This window comes from Vombatus ursinus, unplaced genomic scaffold (genome assembly GCF_900497805.2).
Source record: "Vombatus ursinus unplaced genomic scaffold, bare-nosed wombat genome assembly UNPS02014870.1, whole genome shotgun sequence".
Taxonomy (NCBI): Eukaryota; Metazoa; Chordata; class Mammalia; order Diprotodontia; family Vombatidae; genus Vombatus; species Vombatus ursinus.
Window position 1 is genome coordinate 127,217 of NW_020954648.1, and position 25,595 is coordinate 152,811.

At 40.0% G+C, this 25,595-nt stretch overlaps 2 protein-coding genes across 9 annotated transcripts in view; one reads left to right on the forward strand and one right to left on the reverse strand.

Annotated features, from left to right (window-relative positions):
* The window catches only part of MEST, a 28,583-nt gene extending 26,541 nt beyond the window's left edge, over positions 1-2,042 (forward strand). For 5 of the 7 annotated variants that reach the window (XM_027842273.1, XM_027842272.1, XM_027842274.1 and 2 more), the window contains 2 exons: positions 28-91; positions 769-2,042. In XM_027842273.1, the coding sequence (XP_027698074.1) occupies positions 28-91; positions 769-886 (182 nt within the window). In that variant the 3' untranslated portion in view covers positions 887-2,042. Of the gene's footprint in view, positions 1-27; positions 93-768 lie in introns of those variants that run through there. The other 2 variants (XM_027842277.1, XM_027842278.1) reach the window with 2 other exon arrangements.
* The window catches only part of COPG2 (coatomer protein complex subunit gamma 2), a 42,319-nt gene continuing 18,660 nt past the window's right edge, over positions 1,937-25,595 (reverse strand). For both annotated transcript variants that reach the window (XM_027842266.1, XM_027842267.1), the window contains exons 8-24: positions 23,247-23,333; positions 20,681-20,838; positions 19,083-19,216; positions 18,478-18,545; positions 15,501-15,689; positions 14,436-14,531; positions 13,890-14,133; positions 12,765-12,840; positions 11,008-11,111; positions 10,239-10,364; positions 8,837-8,899; positions 7,397-7,536; positions 6,511-6,682; positions 4,928-5,025; positions 3,540-3,678; positions 3,190-3,288; positions 1,937-2,426 (exon numbers count right to left, since the gene is read on the reverse strand). In XM_027842266.1, the coding sequence (XP_027698067.1) occupies positions 2,296-2,426; positions 3,190-3,288; positions 3,540-3,678; positions 4,928-5,025; positions 6,511-6,682; positions 7,397-7,536; positions 8,837-8,899; positions 10,239-10,364; positions 11,008-11,111; positions 12,765-12,840; positions 13,890-14,133; positions 14,436-14,531; positions 15,501-15,689; positions 18,478-18,545; positions 19,083-19,216; positions 20,681-20,838; positions 23,247-23,333 (2,124 nt within the window). In that variant the 3' untranslated portion in view covers positions 1,937-2,295. The remainder of the gene's footprint in view (positions 2,427-3,189; positions 3,289-3,539; positions 3,679-4,927; positions 5,026-6,510; positions 6,683-7,396; positions 7,537-8,836; positions 8,900-10,238; positions 10,365-11,007; positions 11,112-12,764; positions 12,841-13,889; positions 14,134-14,435; positions 14,532-15,500; positions 15,690-18,477; positions 18,546-19,082; positions 19,217-20,680; positions 20,839-23,246; positions 23,334-25,595) is intronic.

Here is a 25,595-nt window from a genome sequence, read left to right on the forward strand (position 1 = left end):
ATTAACTCTTTGCCTGTCCTTTTTCAGTGCATTTCATCTATGGGCCATCAGATCCAGTGAACCCTCATCCAGAATTTATGAATCTGTATAGGTGAGTCACTCTTGGGGATAGGTGCGTGCCAGCTAGGCACAGGTGCAAAGAGAACAAAGCTGATGTTCCATCAGACATGTTCTGGGCTCCCTGGTTGTTCATGAAAGAGAGGTGAAGTTAGGGCTTTGAATAGAGATAATCTTCTTCCTATGTTGAATCCAACAGTGCTCGGGAAAAATAGAATAGAATTCCCTTGGCTGATATTGCCTATGTCCATAAACACTTCTTGCTTAGTTAGAAAAACTACTAGTGGGTTAGCTGTGGAATGCTGGCAGGTAGAGTTTATTTGTAGTCAGAGCGAAACATGCTAGGAACTTGAGCCTATCAGGCTGCAAGGAGAAACTGAAGATAGTTTTCCTCTGATTAATGTTCTCCCTCTCCAGTCATCTGCAGTGGGTGGGACTGTCTTGTGATTTGGGTTAGTCCACTTGTAAGAAACAGTACATTTGTGATCAGATCAAAACAAGTAAGAATTCTTTCACCTGTTACTGCTGGTACAACCCAGAAAGGTAACATGTCTTACCTCATTCCTAGCTCAGAGTTATCCTGCTTTGAAGAAATAGGTTTTATTCCTACCTAGAAATCTGTTGCAGGTTAAATTCTTTTTAAGCTGTTGCTTGGATGTTGACCATCCAAGTTCAGCTTAAACACTTCACCTCCACGTTCTCTTCCAATAGGAAAACATTACCCCAGTCCACAGTGTCGATTCTGGATGATCACATTAGCCACTACCCACAGCTAGAGGATCCTATGGGTTTTCTGAATGCATATTTGAATTTCATCAACTCTTTCTGAGGGGCGGAGACTTGTTTTCCTTAACGTTTCCTTTTTAATCATGGTTTCAAATGAAGAACTGATGCCTCAAAGAGGTCATAGAATCATATTTCATATCACTAAATAGTACTTCCAAATAACACCATGAGGTTCAATGGGTTTTGTCTTGAATGTTCCATCCTCTTCCTGAAGTAGTTTTCCGGCTGAGAGTTGATCAAATGTATGGACTTGGTCATACCTTCATGTATTAGAAATCCTCATCAACCATCCCAAATCTCTCAAGCAGGAAGCCAGCGACATTTTTTTTCGCAAAAGGTTTCGAAGTTATGGACTCTTGGAATTTGAAGATGCCACTTTTTAGTTCAATCCCAACCATATAATCATGCAATATGGAAAGTGGAATGATTTGGAAATCCTCTCAACTTCTCTTAAAATGTCTTTAAAGGCATATAAATGCTCGCATGTTTTGAAACCAACATGTAGCATCACGATAAGCCAGATTCTGTTTTGGTCATGACTTGGATTTCTTTCACCATTTCTTATAACACCTTGTTGAAGTGTAATTTGTAGCTGAAATAATACAGTATTAAGTGCATCTTACTGTAAGACTGAGTTATGTTTCACCTACAAATGTATTTTTTCATAAAGACGCTAAACCAGCAGGTATGTTCTGTGGCTGAGTAGTGAATTTAATGATCTAAATATGATTAATTTTTGTACAAGTCAAATTACATCCAAAATGTTTTCAATGTTACTTAAAATTTTGAGGCATGAAGGATCAATAGTCTGTCGAGAGCACTACTTACGATTGGCTGATATGTAGGTAAGATACTCTGAGCTAACAGCAGTCTGTTTACACCTCCGTGTTTAGATGGCTATCCCAAAAGGTGGAATGTGTGTCCTTTTATGAAGGTTGCTCAGCTTGCTCAAGTGGCCTTCTCTTTTAGTTTTTACTGTGTTTTACAGAAAGGGTTTGTAAATGAAAGTTCTGAAAGGCCTTTAAGCAAATGGTGCTGAATCCTATGTTTTGTTAGCTACAGCTGCAGTGTCTCAGTGAAGCAGGAACATTCATTATTTTAAAGTCTTTTTTATTAGCAACTTCAAGTATAACAAATTTCAAAACCTGAAACTGGAATAATTGTTTATTTTCTATTAATAAAAATGAATTTTCACAAAAGCGGACTCTGGATTCCTCCCCTCCCCTGTAACAGCCTCCACTACTATGGATACACAAGTTCTCAACTCCACCAGATGCTTTTGGACACAATAAGTTAGAGAAAGGAATGTAAAGAAGCTGAGCAATTGGAGTAAAAACAACGTGCATAAGGACAGACATTTGCTTGGTAGATCTGGCTAGACACTTTTACTTTTCCAAAACCATGAAAAAAGCCAACTGACTGGAGGGTGCATTACAAAGCTTAGGTAAAAATTTATCCAACTGAAGCTAAGATGACATCAACAGGGGTTTCGTCTTTGCTTCTCACAGTCACCTGCATGGTCACTCCATCTCCTAAGGCCAATCTAGACCTCACCAGTAAGTCATAGCCACCTCTGTATACACCTGGGTAAGAAAAATCAAGAAAACCACATGATGCAGTCAGAACAAACCAACCTTTTCTATATAAAGACAAAACATATCTTTACATTTACAATTACTTTATTTTTTTAGGCAAGGGGTCCAAATAAATTTTAAGGTCCCTTTTAGCTCTAAATTCTGTGATCAGTTGATATGCCCACAGAAGTGGCACTTCTGTCAGGCACTCAATACTTGCCCAATGGGAGCAAAATAGGGGGAGAAAATAGCCAGGGTTGTTAGAGTGAAGCCAATGCAAATTTCTTTGACAAAATAACATTTAGGTGGACTTGCCGATTTCAGAAAATAATTAGGTCAAAGATGACCTAAGGGAACAGGGTCAGTTTATTCAAATAACTCAAAATGAATTCAAGTCCAGTTGATTAGGCTTCAAATTTTGATTCATGTAATGAAGTGGGTGGGCCCACTCAAAGTCTTTCCCATTAACAGAGACCTCTCTTTCAATTCAACAAACATATTTAAGAACCTACTGCATGCTAGTTAACACAAAATTGAGATGACACTCATGAAACTTAATCTAGTCAGAGGGATGACATACAAAGCTGTATAATAAAATACAAAAATGCGTGAGAAGTGCAAACAATACTATTTGAGGTCTGAGGGGGGAAAATCATTGCTTTCTGGGGAAAAGTACATATGAAGCTTCACAGAGAAGATGGCATTTGAGTTGGGTTTTAAATTTTATAGATAAGTAAGAATCAATAGGTAGAAAAGGAATGAGAGTTCTTACCTGACAAATACAGTGTGTGGGAATTTTTGTTTTCAGGTACTTTGTCTGACCTCTCACATGGCTGCATGCCCAGAAATGAGACGATATTGTTGACAGCTTCTGTGTTTGGAAGATATAAGGTAGAGCATTAGAGATGTTATATTTAGACATCTTCATGAAGTCTGCTCCATTGGGGATATACTGAAAATAGAGGTGAAGAAATTAGGGTTGACAAAACTGTACGGAGAGAAAAGTAGCATGGCCCACTAAATAGGCTACACACTGACTAACAGTACTTTTCAAATCCACGGGGACTATGTCACTTGGATTCAATATAGGCTGAACTCACTAAAGAGACTGGCTAGTCTCACCTTCAAGGGTTTTGGTTGTGCTGAGGGCAAAGGTCTCTTCCTTTTCAAAGATGTCTCCAACCTCCTCCCAGGCTACAGCAAAGTTGGGCTTGAGCACCTTCTGGATGTGGTCAGACATAGACACCTCAAGATCTTCCAGCTGATGGTCAAAGAAGACTGATGTGAGTGCACAAAACTTTTCTAGCAGAAAGGGAAACTAAGTCTACTGGTTAATAGATGTTAATCCATTCCACTCCAAATTCTCTATTTACCAGGCAATTAATACTTATTGATAGCAATTCTGCTGTACAGTAACAGAGTCATCTATGGATGCTGGCAAAGAAAAGCTCAACTCCCAGCAGAGTATCTCAGAATCTTAGAGTTGGAAGGAACCTAAGAAGCTGTCTACTTCAACTCACACTTCAACAGGAAATCTGTTCTCCAACATTTATTAAGCATGTAGTGTGTAAGGCACTAGACAAAAACAGTTTTCTATTTCATGGCCACAAGTACATTACAAAGAAAATACAGAAATAAGCACTAATAATTTAGGGGAGAAGATTTGAGAAGGCAAAGAAGCATCCAGCCTGGACCTGAAGCCCTCCAGTGAGGGGAAGCCACTACCTCCTATGGCAGCCCATTCCACTTTTGGATGGCTCTAATTGTAAGGAAGTTTATCTTAACACTAAACCCAGATCTGCCTCCCTGCACCTTATCCCCCACTCCTTCCCAGTGCTCCTTCATTCTCATTCTGCCCACTGGGCAGAGAAGAACAAATCTAATACCCACATGATTTACTTGCATGCATCTGTGACCTCATCTACATGTGTAGTCTTTCTACTGATAAAGACTGCAGTTCATTCATGCCCTGTCCTCCTGTATGATTCCTGTCCACTTCCTCTGATAAATTAACGTCCATGTAACAGCCTTCCAATCTAGAGACAGCTATCACGTCCCTTCCCTTTTCAAGTCTTTTCCATGCTAAAACATCCCCGGTTCCTCACTGAGCCTAGGATGGAGTGATGGTTTCCAGTTTTGTTTTGTTTTTTTACCATCCTGGTTGCTCTCCTTTGATGGTTCTCCAGTTTGTCAGCACCTCTTCCACCATGTGGTACCATGAAATGAACGAAGTACTCCAGATGAAGTCAGGACACAGTACATTAGGACTATCACCTCCCTTGTTCTGGGCATCACATCTCTCAGTGTAGCATAGGGTCATACTAACTTTTGGGGTAGCAATGTCAGTGAACCACATTTACTGTGCAATATATTAAGATGTGGACTATCTCCCTCAGCTACAGTGCAAGCTGGACATACCTGCACAATGTCATCATCAGGTATTCTTAACAAAAATAAAAGCCACGTGGTACCATGAAAGGCAAAATACCATATGTTCAAGTGAAACTCACCACATACTCATCATCATATCCATCCTCATCTGGAATACCAGTATTAGGGTCACAGTCCCGAACTGTAAACTTCATCGTGCAGCTAAAGGTGCAAGCAACTAGGGGTGAAAGAGAAGAAAAGCAAGCTTGTCTGCATCAAGGGGTAACAGTATCAAGGTCTTGCTACCAATAACTTATAATGCACTAAGCTACGCTGCAAAAAGCAGGTTAGATGCAGTCTCTCATCTTGGATGGAGGTTCTCAAGATGTGGTCTGCAGGCTGGCCAAAAATGTAACTCACACGACAAAAGAATAAAAATATTAATTTACCACTAAAGATTCAAGTCTACATTAAGAAGTAAACAAGTAGGGGCAGCTAGGTGGCGCAGTGGATCGAGCACCGGCCCTGAAGTCAGAAGGACCTGAGTTCAAATCCGACCTCTGACCAAACACTTGACACTTACTAGCTGTGTGACCCTGGGCAAGTCACACTTGCCTAAAAAATTGCCTAAAAAAAAAAAGTTAAATAGTGTTTTTATAACACACAAACTATGGTTGGCTTTTCAAGGAAAGGAACAGAATGGAATAACATGTCTAGATGCACAGAGCTTGGAATAATTCACCCTCTGCTGGGTGAACAGGAATAATCCTTAAAAAAGGGAGATTTCAGAAGCTAGCTGGAAGAAGAAACTTACACCTTTTTTGTGTCATGGATCCCTTCATCAAATATACAGGATGACAAAGGAAACCAATTATACTGAAATACAGTTAGCAAAATATAAAAAAGCAAGCTCACAGACCTCTGATTAAGAGCGCCTCCTTTAGAAAGATCCAGAAGTTGGCTTAAGATATGGCTCGAGAGAAAGCTTAATACAAAAATGACTAAAGGTGTAACTGACATTAATTTACAGGAGCCCTGAGGGGGACATATTGGTTGACACAGGCAGGGTAGGAATAGAGAGGAAGTAGCAAATTCAGGAAGATGATTTCTGAGGAATACATGGACAATGAAGTATTTCCACCTGCCTTTTAGGTCACACAATGCAATTTAAAGTTAGGACTTCCTATTATCTATTTTTTTTTTTTTTGGTGAGGCAATGGGGTGAAGTGACTTGCCCAGGGTCACACAGTAAATGTCAAGTGTCTGAGGCCAGATCTGAAATCAGGTCTTCCTGAATCCAGGGCCAGTACTCTATCCTCTATGCCATCTAGCTACCCCCTTCCTATTATCTTTTACACTTAAAGTTTCAGCCAATGTCTTGGGAATAATGGTATTAAAGTTTTAGACTTTCTGACTATAGTTAGAGGGATGGAAGACATACTCCTTAGCAAGTTATGTCAAATAAACTCATATAAATAAACTAGTGATGGTCACAAGGCCCAAGCTGTGACTTGACTAAATCCTATTTTGCTTCTCTAAGATACCATACCAGCAGCAGCCCAGCACTGAGTTCAATCACCTCAGATTGAAAAGATCTGTGCCACTGGGATCTAAAAGAATGACCCTGAACAAGTACCAGGTTGAATCCTGAACATTTTCTAGACATCTCCTAAGAGCTCAAATGACGACACTCTTTGTTGTCAGATACTTCTGGAGGCTGTACCTGCAGTAGGGTCATCATCAGGTAGACGAACAAGAGTGTAACATATCCCTGGCTGGTTATAGGTGAGGCTGGGAGCAGGGATGCAGCAGAGCACATCATAGGCATCCGAAGGCTCCATCTGTACTGTCACCTTCTCTAGGAACTGGTCATTGAGGGTGTTTGTACAGTCAAACTGAGAAAACAATAAACAAGTATAGAGATGTCAAAATTTTCTTTGACAAGAAAGTAACAAAACAAGAATTACCCTAGAGCAAGGTGTTGCTTCCCAGAAACAATCCCTACCCATTTCCTGACTGAAACCAACACCTTTCCCCTTTAAACCACATTGTAGCTTTCTCTTCTTGGTGTACCCTTGAACATCAAGGATTACTATTGCCCTGGAAATATTTTGCCATATCTCTGCTTAAGGCAGTTCTCTCTGAGACAAGAATAATAAATACTTGCACTAAGATTAACACAAGGAAAGTCCTTTATGTAGGAAGCTACGATTATAAACCTATTTTGCTTCTGTTGAGAACCTACCACTTTAGAAGGTACAAATCTCAAGGCTACACAAGAGTCACTGGTCTCATCATCTTGAAAAGCACATTCTAGGACGTCTCCACTGAATATACCAAGATTTTACGTAAAGTCTGTCCTCAATTGAGCCACGTTGTACCTCTTTTTGGACTTTCCACTTTTATTCAATCAGGAAATGTCACTGCAGCAAAGAAGGCTTAAAACAAGGAACAGAAGTAACTCTCTCAGGCCATTTGTAAAGAAGGAAATGACACACAGGGCCCCTGACAGGTTAACTGTCCTATATCGGTGGAGAACTATCATCTGCTAACAAGTTTGTCCATTTAACTCTAATCCCTACAACAGTCTGGGATGCCACCTTTCTCACCTGGAATACAATGTGATTGTTGAACATGTGCTTGACACAGCGGACAAAATATTCTGTCTCTGCTTCCGTGAGCTGCACAGGCTCAGATGACTTGAATAAAGGCCCTATGTTCTTAAACTCAGGAATGGTAGCCAATTGTTCTGTCCAGGAACAAGGAAAAAAAAGAAGGATAATAAAGTGAGAGATGGGGAGAGAGAGCTGAAGAAGAGATCATTCTCGATATTGGAAGTCCTGTAACTTCTTAAACCCAGGACTTCTTAAACTTTTTCCATTCCAGAGTCCTTTTCATGTTTTGGCAGCATTTGTTGGAGTAGCGTGGCCTGAGGGCATGCACAGTGCCTAGTGCATATGCTTTCTGTTCAGAACCACCACTACAGTGAAGCTGCACAATGCAACACAGGCAAGCACTGCCAGAAACACCTTGGATTCATGACCAATTTGATTTTAATTCATTTTTGGTCATTGCGAATCCAGAAACCTTTTACTGTTGCCAAATTGTTCCCAACCCCATATGGAGTTTAAGAAACGCTGCAACAAGTTAACAGAGTCTTTCTAAGAGGTGACCAACCAAAGCTGACCTCTGTGCTTCCCAAATCATATTTTAAGGAGCCCAACCTCTATCCTACGTATGTAATCAGAGAAGCAGCTGGGCCTATCAGTTTTAAGGGAGTTCTCAACCCTTCTCCCAAGGCAGGGGAGAGGCGGATACACAGAAATAGCCAGCACAACCTGCAAATCTCCAGGGTCTTAATCACTATGCAAAGAAATCATACCAGTCTCAACATGCCTGCTTTTCAGGCTTCCTTCTGACAGGCACCATCATGGGGGTCACAGCCTCTTTCAGGCCACACTGGCACATCTGTAAAAAAAGTGCCTGAGAAGTTTGTTTAATCTTGAATATAAAGAAATATACCCTCAGGGAGATGGTGGGTTGTCTGCCCAGGCTCAATCTGCCCTCCTGACAGAAATGTGCTTTTAACTCTTCTTATCCTGTGTGTTGACCTCAATAAATTATAACTATATAAATTCCCTGATCAGAAGCTTGTTTCTTTCCCTTGAATCCAGGAACCAACTAACAATTTAATTCTTCCCTCAGCAACCAAGTTCCACTGTCAAAGTAGCACTTCCTAGTCAAGCTTGGTAACATTCTTTAGAAAAAACACCAAGCAACAAGAATAACTCTTCCTCTGGAAAATCACAACTTTCATTTTAGCCAGGCACCTAAGGAGGTGCTTAATAAATGTTTTCTGACTGACTGATTTCCTTACAGTAGACCACAGCAAGAACTTGTGGCCCCCATTCAGTCACACATAGACAGATTTCCTTCAGGAGGTTATGCAACTTATGATACAAAGAGTAGGGATTCACTGTATTTGACATGCCTTGCATCCAAAACCCAATCTTTCTATCACTTCCATCGGTCAGACCTTTGCCTCATACCTTGAAATATGTCTTGTCTGGAAGGAGCCAACTTCTCTGGCTTACTGGCCACAAGTGTGATTTCTACAAAGATAAGAAAAAAATCCTATCAGTATCTATTACACAAGTCTTACAATTCTCCCTACTAAATGAACCAAAAAGTATACCGTATTAGACAGTGGAGGGATACAAAATTTGGATAAGACAGGGTTCTGGTACTTGGGGGGACAAAAAAAGAACCAAAAAACACACCCAGTACCATAACAACCAAGATAGTAAAAGGTGAGGTGTGACAAGAGAAAACAGTTGAGGGATGTATACATATGCACATATATAACAATAACACAAAATAATACCTAAGTGCTGTAGAGAGGTACAGAACTAATTTCTATAGGAGGGCCAAGGGGAAAAAGGTTTAACTGACACAGTAACAGTAGATGGAGAAGAGATCAAGGACAGCTTTATGGGAAAGGTGGTATTTGGAATGGTTTAAAATCTGGATCAGAATGCAACAAGCAAAGAGAGTACGATAAGAACAGGGTACATGAGGCAAAGGTGCAGAGGTAGGAAAGTGCAGGGTGTTTTCGAGGGACAGAGTAGTCCGATTTGTCTACAGCATCCAATACATGACATGGAACAGTATCATTTAAGATTGCAAAGACAGTGCCAGATTGTGGAGGGCCTTAAATGATAGGTAAAGGAGTCTACCAAATAAAGTTGCAAAAGGGAAGCCCTGAAGAATTTTGAGCAGAAGTAGGACACAGCTATAATTATACCTAAAAGAGAGCTAGTTTCACAGAAAAAGAAAGATGGATTAGAGAGGTAAAAGGTAGATTTGGGATCCTGGGAGAGACAGCTTGCCTGAGTTGGAGAACTGGTAACAAGGGCCTGGAAGTGAGAGGAGAGGAAAAGTGGTGTGCCCATCATCAGTTAAACTGTGGCAGAGCAAGGAACTAAATCCAAGACTCCTGATTCCCAGTTCAAATATTTTTCCTTTCTTTATTTGAATTTCAGGTTCTCTGGGTTTATTTTCTGATCCTCTCACTTTTTCCTGCCATATGAGCCTCCTGTAGCATAACTTAAAACCAGAAAAATATAGGATGATAAAACAGCAACTTCTGATCTATTTCTTACTTCAGATGCCACATCACTTGGCTTTAAAGACCTCTCCTGTTGGTCACTATCTCTTATTTTCTTGGGTTAAGTTTCACATTCTTTCCTTATGTAGCAGAAACTGGGAGATGTAACCAATCCAAGACAAAAAACTGTATCTACCAACCTACATCTCAAAGAATGAGGAATGTGGAGTGACGGGAAGAAACAAGTACATCTGGTGTTTGGGACAATGTGCTATTTACAGAACTGCCACAGAGCTGACGCCATCCTGCCCAGCAAATAGGCAGCAAAGTGGCTACCCAATTACCTGCTTTCTGTTCAAAGACAGGGGCGGTAGCAAGAGGGACGGACTTCAGGTCAAAGGGCTTCTCTGAGGGCGCCAACGTGTACTGATGCAAGGCTTTTTCCATCCCTGGTATTGAGACCGTCAGACCTGTGAAAGACAGTAGCTAAGTACAGAATGCCCCAGAATCCAGGCTGGCCACAGAGCCATGACAGACACCTGGAGCAGCCTTCAGGGTCAGGCCTGTCTGTTATCAGAGACTTTGTAGTTCGGATAATGAGAAAAACCAACCTGTTCTACAAAACACCCCAGCAACTTCAAATACATGAACTGAATATGCAGTTTTTACAAACAGAAAATGTCTCTAAGGTAAGGAAGCCCATTTGACATGACAAATATGAGCAAGGGAAAGAGAAGATAGAAGGATTTTAAACTGGGGAGAGTGAGGGGGCTCAAGGACAATAGTGATTACAAAGGTTTTGAGAGATTCTTAGGACTTCCACATAGTCTGCTTCATTCCAAGGAAGGAGGGCTAAATGGATATACTCTAAAGACCAGATTCACAAGGGCTATCAGACTCCATATTATAAAATGCAGTTAAATGGATAATGACCTCTAGAAACCCATATCTTAAAAGAAATACATTAAGTATTTCTCCTAAGGAATTCAGCTTTCTGGAACTCTGAGAAGATTACATTCAGACTCTTACTGGATTACCACAAGACCTTATACCTCCAAGATAGCATCTGGGACACAGAGACATTATCTGACCATGTTCTGGACCTTCACTGACCATTGAAGATATATGCAGCATTCAGTGCCATCTGCTTCTGCTGCAACACATTCAGATAGAAGGTGGCTCGGTCCCGTACCTCGTCATCAGTATCCATCATACACCTGCCAAAGGGAATCAGAGTAGCCATGTCACAGTGCCCCAGGAGCCTCCAAACATTTTCTTACACCATCCAATTTAGAATGTTCAGACCTTTTGGTTTTATCTGTATAAAAGGCTCAATAATTGCAAATTGAAACAATAAATCTCAAAGCCACCATAGAACCTAAATACTACTCTGAATTACAGGGCAGTTTCATTATGAAGTGGAAAATAATCAATGGCTGCCCCTATGCATGTGGCACAAGGATGAATGGACAGAGCACTAAATACTTGTATAGAATGTCCTGACTGCCACTGAACCACTATTGTGATCACGCACACAACAGTTAAAAGGCATGGATGTGTCCCACAATATTTAGCTAGAGGGCTATATGAGGATGAATACAGAAATGATAACTGCAAGGTGTTATTATTAATTTGATTTTTAAAAATCTGTTTCATTTCAAACCAGCCTTCATAGATGAATTAAACCTGATAAACTCACTTGCTTCAAATGAAAGGTACTAAGTCAGCAGGATAAAAACAAGGTTCAGAAAGGGTTATGCTGCAGTAGTTCCACTCTTTATCATATATGGCTATAATGAATTAATGATATCCAGAAGTATGCTTTCAAAAATCTACTTTGATGAATGAATTGTCTCAGGCCTTATTGCTATTTAGTCATTTCAGTCATGTCTAACTCTTGGTGACCCCATCTGGGGTTTTCTTGGCAAAGATACTAGAGTGGTCTGTAGGCTCCTTCTCCAGCTCATTTTATAGATGAGGAAACTGAGGCCAACAGGGTTAGGTGACTTGCCCAGGGTCACACAGCCAGTTAATGTCTGAAGATGGATTTAAACTCAGATCTTCCTGATTCCAAGCCTGGCATTTTATCCCCTGCACCACTCAGCTACCCAAAAAACTTGCCCAATGTGGGGTCCAAACCTACAACCCTGAGATTAAGAGTGTCATGCTCTACTAACTGAGCTAGACAGGCTATCTCAGGCTTTCCTCCCCTTCAAATAGTAGGCCCTATATATTGTAAAGACTAAGGAATATAAGTTTAGGTCACGTTCTTAAAGTCACATAAGAGAATCAGCAGGGTAGCTGTGTTTAGAAGTTCAACTACGATATACATTTTAATTTAACTCTGTATCTACTATCTGTAGATAGTGTGAGTAGAATTCAAGTTGTACTTATGTAGTGGGCAGGGAAACTTGGGTTCTAAAGGAAGAGCATAAGCTTGGGGCAGCTAGGTGGCACAGTGGATAGAGCACTGGCTCTGAAGTCAGGAGGACCCAAGTTCAAATCCAGCCTCTAGACCAAACACTTGACACGTAGTAGCTGTGTGAACTTGCGCAAGTCACTTAACCCCGACTGCCTCACTAAAAAAAAAAAAAAAAAAAAAAAAGAGCATAAGCTCTGCTAGGTCCTACCCAGTTGAAATGGCTTCAAGAATGGGCCCAATGATGGATTCTCTCTCTTGTCCAGGGCAGAGATTCTGACAAAATTACACATCCATTCATTACTGAACTATCTTTTGAACATATGCAGGCTGTATGTAAGATAAAGTAATGTCCCTGCTGCTGACAACACACCAGTCCTACTCAGGGTCTATATGCCATAACCTATCTATTCAGCAACAGAGATTCCTCTACAGAAGGACCACAATTTACCTCTGCAGGAGTACAAGGATGCTTGGGAGAAGGTTTTCATTCTGAGCTCCAAATTTGGCTAAAGCACTGACAGCAGCTGAAGCAAAACAAAAAATAGCCATTAGTTTCCAGAGTTAAACAGTACTGCAAAAATAAACACAGCTTTTCTCTCCTGTTCAGTGGCCCACATTTTCTGATTCATCTTAATAGAAACTTGTTTGCTTTGCTAAAGGATGCTTCAACTCATTTCTTTGCTACACTACAAAGCTTTAAGGGAATTTAGTAGGGCCAAGAGGCTAGAATGAGCTCAGAAAATTTTATAAAAGAACAAGTCCTATTTATAGACCACTTTTAGGTTGGCAAACCAATTTTTCCCAATGATCCCATGAGGCAAGGTAAGTCTTATGTGCAAACAGGAAACCCCGGTATCACAAACATCATCTTTTGGTTGCCTTCCTTCCTCTCTTCTTGCATACCCTAGTGAGAGACTTACATCCTATTCTAAAACAGCTACTGCTTGGGGGTAGGACAAAAGTCTGGAACTCATGTCTTACAACCATGCATATTTCTCAAAACAATGACAAAGTCCTCTCATTTTTGTCTTAGTAACTGAGAGTAGCTCACATGCTGTTCATTTGGTTACTTGAGGTGGTCAGTTTTTTACAAGGAAATCTAACTGTACTGTGTTAAACTTTTCTACACACATACGTATATATGTGTGTATATGTACATATATGGAAAGGTCCCAAACACAATCTCATAAGTTTTTGGTGTTACTGGTGACTTTAACTCACGCTTCCAGGTAAAAAGTTACCAAACACAACTTTAAGAAATCCATTTGGAAAGCAAAGTCTGATTCTGAAAAAAGTTACTTCATCACATAATTCCTTCCTCCCCCAGGAAGCCAAAGGTAGTCCACAGCCTCCATCTGTGGAAGTTGGGTAGAAACCAGAATGGAAATTGGAGAGGTAAAGCTCTGCACACCCAGAGCTTGACTTGTAACCCCAGAACTCTTCATATGCGGGCATGCTTGCCTCCTCCATTTCACAATTACTTCTCCACCTACCACTGTGAGGGAAGGGGTCAAGCAGCATATCAAAAGAATGAAAGAAGTAATAAGCTGAGCTTAGTTTTCAGGTGACTCACCAGCCCTGACAGCCTCATTCTCCAGGACTACTCTATTGAAAATGAAACGAATGTACTTGGAGGGCACAGGTGTCCGGGGACCCTCTTTCCCCAGCAAGTGGAGGATCTTGGTGGCCAGCACAGTGTGTTCACAGTCTTCAATGAACTCACAGAGGTGAGCCAGACCTGACTCCTTACTCTCAGGATTCTCTTCCACAATGCTGATTATACAGTCTACAATGGCTCGCTTATACTTAAAGCCTCCCTGGAAAATGAGAAAGGAAAACAGTCAGACCTGCTAAAGTTAGTCCCTGGGAATTACCTGTACCCTAAGGTTCTTGCTTACAATATACCATTCTCATTTTCTCTTCCCTTTAGAAAAGGACTAACTAGTTAGCCCTAATGGCAAGTCTGATCATTGTAAGCAGCAGTCAGAACTAAGCAGAATAATTTGCAAACAGGCTAGAGAGGTAGGAGAACCCTTTCTCTGCCTAAATATCAGTTTCCAAAAGGAGTGAACAGAAGTCAGTTGTTTTTAACTTCTTAACAAAGAAGTAATTCACCTACATCATCTCGCAGCATATTGGAGAGAAAGGTCATCATGACGCTGTGCTTCCGAGGGTACTTCTGACACAGAGCACTGATAGCTTGGACCACTACCACCTGCCAAGAGCAAAGAACATAGGATGGAAAGACATTCCCCATAGCTCGGGCCACTGGACACTTTTCCTTCTTCTGAATACAAGCTGGGATGGTGCTATGGTTTCCCTAAGCTAAGAAAGCCTTGTAAATGCTAAGCCTCAGAATGTCACATATGTTACCTTAGCCTCTTAATAAAAAACAGTTATGTGCCAATCATGGAGCGTACAAGGCTGGTCATTCAAGTTATTCAGACTTACTGGTCATAAAACAAACCGTTTCAAATAAGAATGGACAAAGAAACCATCCTTCCCTGACTGTAAAACCAACAAGTTTTATTCTCTTTGTTAACATAAATAATAAAATGAGATGATGTCTTAAAAGATAAATTTTTGAAGAAATTATGCTGAGGAATAAAAAGATTTTTCCTGAAACCTAATGGAAGTATCAACTCTAATAAAAGGGGGAAAAAAAAAGCAAGCCTGCATTCAATACCTGAATTTAATGAATTACAAAAGAAATCAGAAGCATAAACTCCCATCTTAATTCCAAGTTGTATCTAAATCTTAGTTATAAAAGTTTAACAAAACATTTACTTTTTGATATAGCTGAAGGGAAATTCCAATTTCAAAACCGAAAAGAATTCCCTAAGAGTCCCTCCCCTAGCTCTTAAAACCTAAATCTAACTGCATCCTAATTAAATCTAATCCAATGCATTTTATATGGGGAAAAAAAAAAGACTCTATAAGCAAGAAATATGTTTCCAACAGGTAAGTCCACTAAAAATCACCTTAGTTCCAGTTAACACGAAATCTCTGAAAACACAAGAATCATTTTTGTGTGTACTTTTCTTTTAAAAATAGCACTGAAGAGCTGATCAATGCTACCATAATAAGCTGACAACCCTAAAAATAAACTGAAAACCTGGTAACTGATAACACAGTAGTTGCAGAAGCAGAACTAGAAAACCTAAGCCAAAAGGACATATATTACCTTGAACTCATCAGAAATCTCAGACACGAAAGATGAAATCTGCTTCATGAGCCTATCTACACTGCTCTCACTTCCTGTTTTCAGGAGTGTGGTAATGGCCAGGGTGGCAATGCTGCGGTTCGAGTCTGTGATCAAGTTTTCTAGGTCCAGGTTGCAGGCCGTCACGGCAGAAGGGTGCTTCATGGCCACCTGAAGCAAGGGCAAGAAAAGAAATAACATCAGGCAAAATGGCCAAGGTGTTTTATTTTCCAAGAAAAAAAAATTTTAAAAGGTAAAACTTTTGTTTAAACTTGCATGGAACAACAGGACACAACCTAGCCTAGGTCCACATAGCAACTATTCTCTGATTGGCTGGCCCTGCCCCCTTCTGCTGTCCTGAATGAGTTATGGTGGAAAACCCTGCTAACGAGGTAAGATTTTGTTATAATTTATTTACTTTATTGTGAAGCCACAGTTAGAGCAACTTTATGCAGGACTTTCAGGTATTATCTATAAAATTTAGTTGGTTATGATATGAATTTGTGACATCTTTTGTTAAGGTCCTGAACTACTCAACTTTCATCAATATTGTTTATGATGTCATCAACAAGGTTACTAGCTCTTTGTGGATGAAAGTTTCCACTTTGTACTTCTCTACATCTAGCACAGTTCCTAGGATATATTAATTGTAGTAGACAGAATACTACCAAGGTCCCCCACCAAGTAGGTGAAACTTGTTCTTCTTCTTTAAAAGGTACTGAAATGATCCTCCAGATTTAACTGTCTCAGGACACCAAAGGCTTGGGGTATTGATGGAGCTTCCTGGTCACTTGAGTCCATAAAAGGACCAGGGCCTGAGAAGCTCCAGCTGCTGGTGAACTATGAGGGGCAACATAGAAATAGGGAAGCTGCAATCCTATGAATCAAGGAGGTATCCTCATTGAATCTCCATTCCCTGCTATGGCTAAGTAAACCTCTTTGTTTCCAAGTAAACTTGTTGAAGGAATCACCATCGTAACCCTGGCCCCTAATTTTGGTGTCATCTCAGACTAGACTATTCATTTGCACACAGTCCACATATCCTGCTATTTCTACCAACACATGTCTTCTCCTCTCCGCTCACATAGCCACTACCCTAGTTCAGGCCCTCTTTACCTCTCCTCTGGACTAGTGCAATGGCCTCTAATTGGGCTGCCTCAAGTCTCTCCCAATAATAATCCATCCCCCACACAGCTTCCAAAGGGATTTTCTGAAAACATAGATCTGACCATGTCACTTCCGCTGTACTTAAACTTCAGTGGCTTATTACCTTCAAGATCAAAAGTCCTTTGTTTTGCATTTAAAGCTCTTTTCAACCTGGCTCCTTCCCTACATGTCTAGTTTTCTTACATTTTACTCCCTTCCCTTCCCCACCCCTCCATAATGATCTAGCTTACAACGGCCTACTTGCTGTTCCCAGGACTCAACACAACCCCTCCCCCCCATCTCCATGCCTTTGCACTAGCTCTCCCCAATGCCTGAAAACTCTCCTCATCTCTACCTCTTAGGTTCTCTGGCTTTGTTCTAAACTCAGCTAAAATCCTACTCTCTTCTCAGACCTCAGCACAGTGCCTGGTACACAGTAGGCACTTAAAAAATGCTTGTTGATGTGACTTTTTACAGGTGGCCTTTCCTAGTTCCCCAGAAGCTAGTGCCTTCCTCTCTGACGGCACCTTTCCTCTACTGTGTATATATAACCTAGTATGTAGTTAGTTGTTTATCTATTGTCTTCCTCATTAGAATGTCAACTCCTTGATGGCAGGGACTGGTTTTGCTTTTCTTTGGATCTCCAGCACTTAGCTAGTGCCTGGAACGCAGTAAGCGCTTAATAAATACTCGTTAACTGATTGGCTTTTATTTACTCCTAAATGGACCAGAATGTCTCGTTTTGTCCCGTAGCTGGACCAAGCTTGGCCTACTCTAGAGAGGGTAGCTCAGTAAACATCTGCTGGTGTTGCATCTGAAGCTCTGTCTGCTTGGTCTCAGGGCCCCCCTCATCAATCTCCTCCTCAGGCTGTTTAACTCAACCGTGCACATCCTCAACAGGCTCCCACCACCCCCAGCCTCCTCCCAAAGCCATCCTTCACAGTGGCCTGGACCCGGGCTTTGCAGCTCACTCCACTTTACCTTAGTAGCTCTGGGTCAAGTGCACAGGACAAAGTAGGGGGTAGAGGGGGGAGAGGGCAGGAAGGGGTGGGTACGCCACTCTTACTCTGCCTTTCCAGCTTCCTCTTATACGGTCTTCCTCGTCCCTTAAGACTGTAAACTCCAAGAGCAGGGATGGTCTTTCTTTTTCTTATTTGTATCTCCAGCACTAAGCACAGTGCCTGACATATAGTAGGCACTTAATGTTTATTGAATTGAATTATTGAATTTGAGATAAGAAACACTAGTCAGTCTTACTTCACCCACATTATGGCTCTTTTAAAATGAGGTTTTCTTCTACCAACACCCTTTCTTCATTTGTCTGCATCCTGCTTTAAGTCTATTGGATGGATAATATCTATACTATGCAAGCATATCCAAGAATATCAATACAAGGATGAACTCCAATACAATACCTACCTTAGGTAAGTTTAGCACAAATTTCATTAACCCCATTTAATAGATGGTAAACTAGAGACCAAAAGATTCATACAAGGTCACAGAATAAACTACAAGCAGTCGTGAAACCTGAGTATAAAAGTCCTACTCATCAAATTCTTCTAGCCAAAGATAACATGCACATCAAGTTCTCCATACCCTTTAGTTCCAAGATTGGAATAGACCATTGGATAAATATAAAGGAAATTCTGGGCACACCACGCCACTGCCCAGCGGAGGAGATTATCAGCTGTTTATAGGCCCCCTGGGAGCCTGAGACCATCATCCTGGCCTGCGACCCTGTTTGATACACTTGTCCCTATTAATTCTCTAACAACCAAATAAAATTCTAGCGATAAATATAAAGGAAAACTACCTTATTCAAGGTCCTCACAGCTGCATATCTCAAGGCTGGCTTGGGAGAACTGCAAAAGAGCTGAAGAACTAAAAACAAAAAATCGTAAATATGAGGTTGTTTACCTTAACAGTGACAGCTCAAAATAAGTACAAAAACAATTTTATTCAGAATAAATCTAGGGGAAAATCTGAACTCATCAACTCCAAAACACATCTTAGTAGGGATGCAAAATGATAAGATGCTCTCTTGTTAAGCTGAGAAAACTATAAAACCACAGGTGATTACATTTATTCTAATAGTTTTGTGTGGCTTTTTTTTTAACTGAAAAGGTAAAAATATTTTGGTTGAGAAGGCACACAAAGGTATGACAATAATGTCACGTAGCTACTCTCTAACTAAATCTTTTTAAAAGTTTGCATGTGGGAGAGATGCTAAATAGACAAAGACCTGTTTTGAATAACATGCAACTTTGGTTCACTATAAAGCGTAAACTTCCAACGTGAAGGCTATACATGTATCTAAGGGATAAAATGCTATGAACCTAAGTCATATGGCTAACATAGCCATGGACATAAAAATCCAACAGCTGATGTGTCATACTGCTGTCGAAATACTCAACAAACCTGAAACAGCAGGTGCCAGCTCCCTTGCAGTACAATTGGGGAGATGGATGATAGCTGAAGCAGCTTCATAGATAACCATTTCATGTTTGTTTCGTAGGCAGCTCTCAATGAAATCAAACAGTGGACTTTCACGGCTAGAAGGAAAACAGGCCAATAATGAAACTGCTGGATTTAAGAACAAAATATTTAACCATGCAATCTATACCATGAAAATAGGCAGCCCTCATTTGAAGAATTATATTTTTAATTTACTAAGACGTTAACAATCAAAATAAACAACCCAACCCCCCCCCTTTTTAAAAAAATTCTTATCCTGCCTATCTCCTGAAGAGGCTCATTTGCTTTGCAGACATGATTTTATGTCTCTCTTCCTCCTCTCTCTCACTCTGTTTGGTGTTATGTGTAAATGGAATATCAATAACATAGTCAGAAAATCTTTTGTCTTCTAAATCCTCCTCCAACACTCTGATCATTAAAACTTGCTACTCACTAATATACTAATTCTGTCATAGTTTCACTGTGGAATCTCTGCCTTCTTGTGTTGTGGTTTATAATTCATCACTAACTCTACATTGTAATGAGTTTTATTATAAATGAGAAAGGAATACTACCTTAAAGGATAATAAAACATCCCAACTTCAGCATACTTTTACAACACTTTCTAAAACCCAACTGGAAACTGCTGCTATAAAAATAGTTCATTTTTTTAATAAGGAAAAATAAAGAATAGAAAATGACAAAAATTCCAGTTCTGCAACTCAGACGGGACCTGGAAAAAATAAATCCCAAACTTTCTCGAAAAATGGTGAACTGGTAAATTGGGCAGTTTAGGGGCTTCAAGTCCTCCTCCCCCAGTAGGTGGCAGTGTGACTCTGGGTTTCTCACTTAAACTTCATGCTTTAGTTCTCTTGTCTGGGAGTTCAGGGAGTTGGGGTAGATCCTATCTAAGTTTTCTTAAAGCTTTCAAATCCTATGGTCTATGTAGTTTGTGATTTTTAAACATCTTTACTGATAACAGGTTTGCTTATTATGAACTTTAATGCTCCAAGTGATTCCATTAACATGGGTGTTCCCTTCACCAATATAGATTGAAGCACCCTCCACAACTGAAAAGACAGTGTTCATGGGTTGCTGTGGTCAAAATTCATTGCTCAAGAGCCAGCCCTCTGTTGTTGAACCTCTCTGACCTTAGCTAGGTATCTTCAGAGAAAAGACATATAGTTGGATCTACACTTGAAGTTATTACAGCTAGGTAGTACCTATTTGCAGTGGGACCCCACTGACATAAATTTCAAGAACTCATGGTCACCTCTATATCATGAGGCAGCACTGGAGAAGCATTTTATTTGTATTGTAATAATAAACAACCCCCACTAACCAATACCTATTAAGTAAGAATCCTGTTATGTTTTTCAAATTCAGACAAAATTATCTTTATGTTACTTGGAAACTCCAGTTTCCAGTTACATGGAATTATTAAAGCAACTCAAAAACTAAAGGATATTTGAAGAATACTCAAGACAGAAAACTAACTCAATGTGTATTTTACTCAAAAGTTGAAATCAGATCTGGCTTAGTTTGTAAAGGCAGCAATTCACCTCTCCTCAGTTTCTTTCAGCAAACGACTGGCAATTCGGATCAGCATGCAGTAAGCAAACTGGGACTTCAGCCCAGATTTGGTGAATTTATTCAACATCTTGGAAACAGCAAGGCGATCATTCTTTCTGAGATGGTACAGGACTCCCAAGGCATGATACTAGGAAGGATAACAAGGAAGAAAATGTAACATGTAGAAAGCTACCCAGAAGCAGGAGAAAACACTGCCAAAATCATACCAAAATATGTTGATGCTTTTTGTATGGTCACATGGATCTGGACTAATGATTTCCTGACAAAAAAGAGGTGTAATAAAGTTACTTTCAAGTAAGACTTCCTTTTTTTGATCACATGCAAATCCAATCAAGATGGAAGTACAGTTACATGAAACGAGAAAGAATTAAATGGGAAGAATCATTTCCCTTGCTCTACCTACCCTGTTCAATCTGTTTCTAGTACAATCTTGGCCTACAATCCACACTGAGGAAGTTTTACAGGTGTTGACCAGATGGAAGATCTTGGTGGTTCCACATGACCTAGCACAGCCCCAGGACCAAGTATCTTAGGAAGTTCTAAGGCTAAATCAGGAGAAAAAGTCTTCTCTAGGACAGGTTCAATAACCTAGTTTCACCTGGAAGATACATCTCTTAGAACAGGCTTGCAAAAGTGGAAAGAATTGTTTGCTTGGCTATATTCTACTTCATTTAGGGCAATGTTTAGCAAAGGAAATTCCTGAAAGATATGTATCACTAGCCTATTTCCTTTTCAAACAACTTTCTTAAACAAGTGAAATACAAAAGGTCTAAATATTCAACATTATATTCTATATCCCTTGCGTCATTTCTTCTAGGTACTTTTATAGTCCTTTTTCTTTGAGGTTCCACCTGGTCTCATTACGGATTACTTTCTTCTCCTGAGTTTACCCCTTGATTTTCTCTCAATCCACTGTCAGTTCTTCTGTTTACTCATATCTCTGGAGCCTCAGTTTCCAGTTTGGGGTATTGTACTTTTGTCAAGATTCTATTTCCTCCTGTATTTTTCGGATGGAATAGGCAGGCTCTGCTTGGTCTAGGAGGAGTTGGCTAAGACTAGTTTCTGCCTGCTGCAGAATTTCTGGATTTTGGCTCAGTCTCCTGAAGTTCGATGTAGGTTTTGGCCTTGGTTCCTACTCTGTCTCCTTCTATTTGCATAAATCTGAATTTGGAGTTGATTCTATGCTTGCTATGGCCGTGACAAATGTCTAACAGGATGCTGTCATTTGTGTGGTGAGCAGGCTTCCTGCAAGACCTATAGGCTTTGTACCTTGCAGATGTGCTGTACTACCTGGGCACAGGCCTGCGTATCTGTCTGCTGCTGTGGCCTGAGAATGGGCTGAGTCCTGAGCCATGTGCTCCTCCATGTCTCCTCCTGTAAGTTCAGTTATGTACTTTGCCTTCACCTCCCCTGGCTTGTTTTAACTCAAAGCATCTGTAAGACTCGATGGTCTTTTCTGTCCAGTCATGAACTGGATGGAGGAACTGAGAGTCACTTCTGTTTGCTTTTATCAGTTCCTTCTGGTGCATTTTTAGAGCTTTACTGAGATGTCTGTGGCAGATCTGAGCTCCTGTAGGTCCTAAACCAACATCAACTTCCCACAATTCAGAAAGTCTAAATATTTAAGGACACATAAAATATTTTCCAAATAAGTGGGGTTCTTTACCCACTAATTAGTGTTGCTTCTTTCAATAAAAGGTAACCTAATAAGTTTCAAAAGAAATAACTGTGGCCCAATTAGACCTTAACTCTATGGAGAAAAGTTTTATATCTGCACAACCTACATATGTATTTTTATGGAGCAGCAACATGGAATTATTCTAATTCTTCCAAGATGATTTCAAAATGGCACAGAATTAAGTAGTTTTCTTTAGAATCCCTATAATGATGATGACCAGGGTCTAAGAGGTTTGGATATGACTCCCTTACAATACCAATGCTAAATTCTTCAGAAAAAAATAGTTGATACAGAGTAATAGAATTTTAGAGGTAGAAAAGACCTAAGGAGTGCATCTAATTTGACATTCTACCAAATACAGAAAGTCCTTCTATGACATGCCTGAAAAGATGATCATTCAATCTCCGCTTAAATGACAGATAGTTCAGGGCAGTGTAGCATATATCATAACATCAAATGAGAAATTATGGTAATGCTTACTGTGAGAGTTCTCTAGAAGAATGGAGCTTTAGGACATCTAAACACTAAGCAATTATGCCCTTAGTTGCCTAGCCTTACTGGGAACAAATGAAATTGTTAAAATTACATGCTGAATATACTATTATTCCCAGCATGTAACCTGAAATGAGGTTTAAAAATTATTGGACTACCTGAAAGCCATGATTAAAAAAGGAGCCTAGACATCATCTTTCATGAAATTATCAAGGAAAACTGCCCTGATATTCTAGAACCAGAGGGTAAAATAGAAATGGAAAGAATCCACCAATCACCTCCTGAAAGAGATCCCCAAAGGAAAACCCCTAGAAATATTATATAGGAATAATATTTGTCATTAAATGACATTAAATGACAAATACCTGCACCATGATATTATCACTTGAAGCAGCTTCTTGGGCTTCATTAATCCATCGTTTGACCACATCGTAGCTTATCTTCATCATGTGCTGAATACAAAAATTAAGAATTACTGAGGAATTTTAAAAAAAGAATGCTTCAATACATCTCAACATCAATACAGCAGAACTTTTTTGTAATAGCACAGAACTGCACACAAAGTAGATGACCTGGGTAATGGCTTAACAATTTGTGGTATAAAAGCACAACGTGCTGCACCATAAGAAATTATGGCTAAGAAGAAGGCAGAAAAGCTTGAGAAGACTTGTATGAACCACTGCCAAGTAAGCAGAACCAGGAGAATAACACACACAAAGATGACAATGATACAAATATAGAGAACAAAAAATCCTGAGTACTGGGTAATGAAAATGACAAGGGTGGCTCAGAGATGAGAGATGAAAGAGAAACTATGGGTACAAAACACATCAACGGTCAGACTGAGTTAATGTGCTGATTGGTTTCGACGAATTGCTTTTATTTCCCAGTATTTTTTTGAGGAAGGGATATACTGGGAAATGGAATTAATATAAAAAAGAAAAGATCTCAATAGTTTTTTCTTTTCTTTTTTTTTATTATTTATTTTTAACATTCATTTCCACAAGACTGAGTTCCAAATTTTCTCCCCATCTCACCCCTCCCCCACCCCAAGACAGCGTGCATTCTGAATATACTTCCCCCTAATCTGCGCTCCCTTCTATCACTACCCCCCCTTATCTCCTTCCCCTTCTATTTTCCTATAGGGCAGAAAGATTTCTATACCTCATTGATTGTATATCTTATTTCCCAGTTGCATGTAAAAACAATTTTTAATATTTGTTTTTAAAGCTTTGGGTTCCAAATTCTCTCCCTTCCACCCTCCCCACTCACCCTCATTAAGATAGCAAGCAATTCAATACAGGTTATACAGGTGTAGTGATGCAAAAGCACTTCCACAGTAGTCATGTTGTAAAAAACTAACTATAGTTCCCTTCATCCTATCCCACCCTGTTTATGCTGTTCTCTCTTTTGACCCTGTCCCTCCTCATAAGTGTTTGCTTCTGATTACCCCCTCCCCCAATCTGTCCTCCTTTCTAATATTCCCCCTTCTTATCCACTTCCCCCTATTTTCCTGTAGGGTAAAAAACAGATTTCCACACCCAAATGCATGTCTATATTATTCCCTCCTTAAGCCTAATCCAACAAGAATAAGATTCACTCATTCCCTTTCACCTTCCCCCACTTCCCCTCCACTGTAAAAGCTTTTCTTGTCTGTTTTATGTGAGATAATTTACCCTATTCTACCTCTCCCTTTCTCCTTCTCCCAGTATAATCTTCTCTCACCCCTTCATTTTATTCTCCAGATATCACCCCTTCATCTTCAACTCACCCTGTGCCCGCTATCTATTTATATATACATATATTTTTTCCCTCCACCCTAATACTGACAAAGGTCTCATGAGTTTCAAATATCTTCCCATCTAGGAATGTAAACAGTTCAACTTAATAAGTCCCTTAAGATTTCTCTTTCCTGTTTACCTTTTTGTGCTTCTCTTGAGTCTTGCATTTGAAAGGCAAATTTTCTATTCAGCTCTGGTCTTTTCATCAAGAATGCTTGAAAGTCCTCTATTTCACTAAATGTCCATTTTTTCCCCCTGAAGGATTATACTCAGTTTTTGCTGGGTAGGTGATTCTTGGCTGTAATCCTATCTCCTTTGCCCTCTAGAATATTATATTCCATGCCCTGCGGTCCTTTAATGTAGAAGCTGCTAAATCTTGTGTTATCTTGATTGTTTCTACAATACTTGAATTGTTTCTTTCTGGCTGCTTGCAGTATTTTTTCTTGACCTGGGAACTCTGGAATTTGGCTATAATATTCCTAGGGGTTTTCCTTTGGAGATCTCTTTCAGGAGGTGATTGGTGGATTCTTTCTATTTCTATTTTGCCCTCTGGTTCTAGAATATCAGGGCAGTTTTCCTTGATAATCTCATGAAAGATGATGTCTAGGCTCTTTTTTTAATCATGGCTTTCACGTAGTCCAATAATTTTTAAATCCTCTCTCCTGGATCTATTTTCCAAGTCAGTTATTTTTCTTTTCTTTTTTTTTTTTTTAACATGTGTTTTTATGTATTTATTTGGCAATTGGGGTTAAGTGATTTGCCCAGGGTCATACAGCTAGTAAGCGTCAAGTGTTTGGTCTGGGGCCAGATTTCAACTCAGGTCCTCCTGACTTCAGGGCCAGCGCTCTATCTGCTGCACCACCTAGCTGTCCCTTAACATGTGTTTTTAAAACTTTGGGTTACAAATTTTCTCCCTTCCTCCCTCTCCACCCA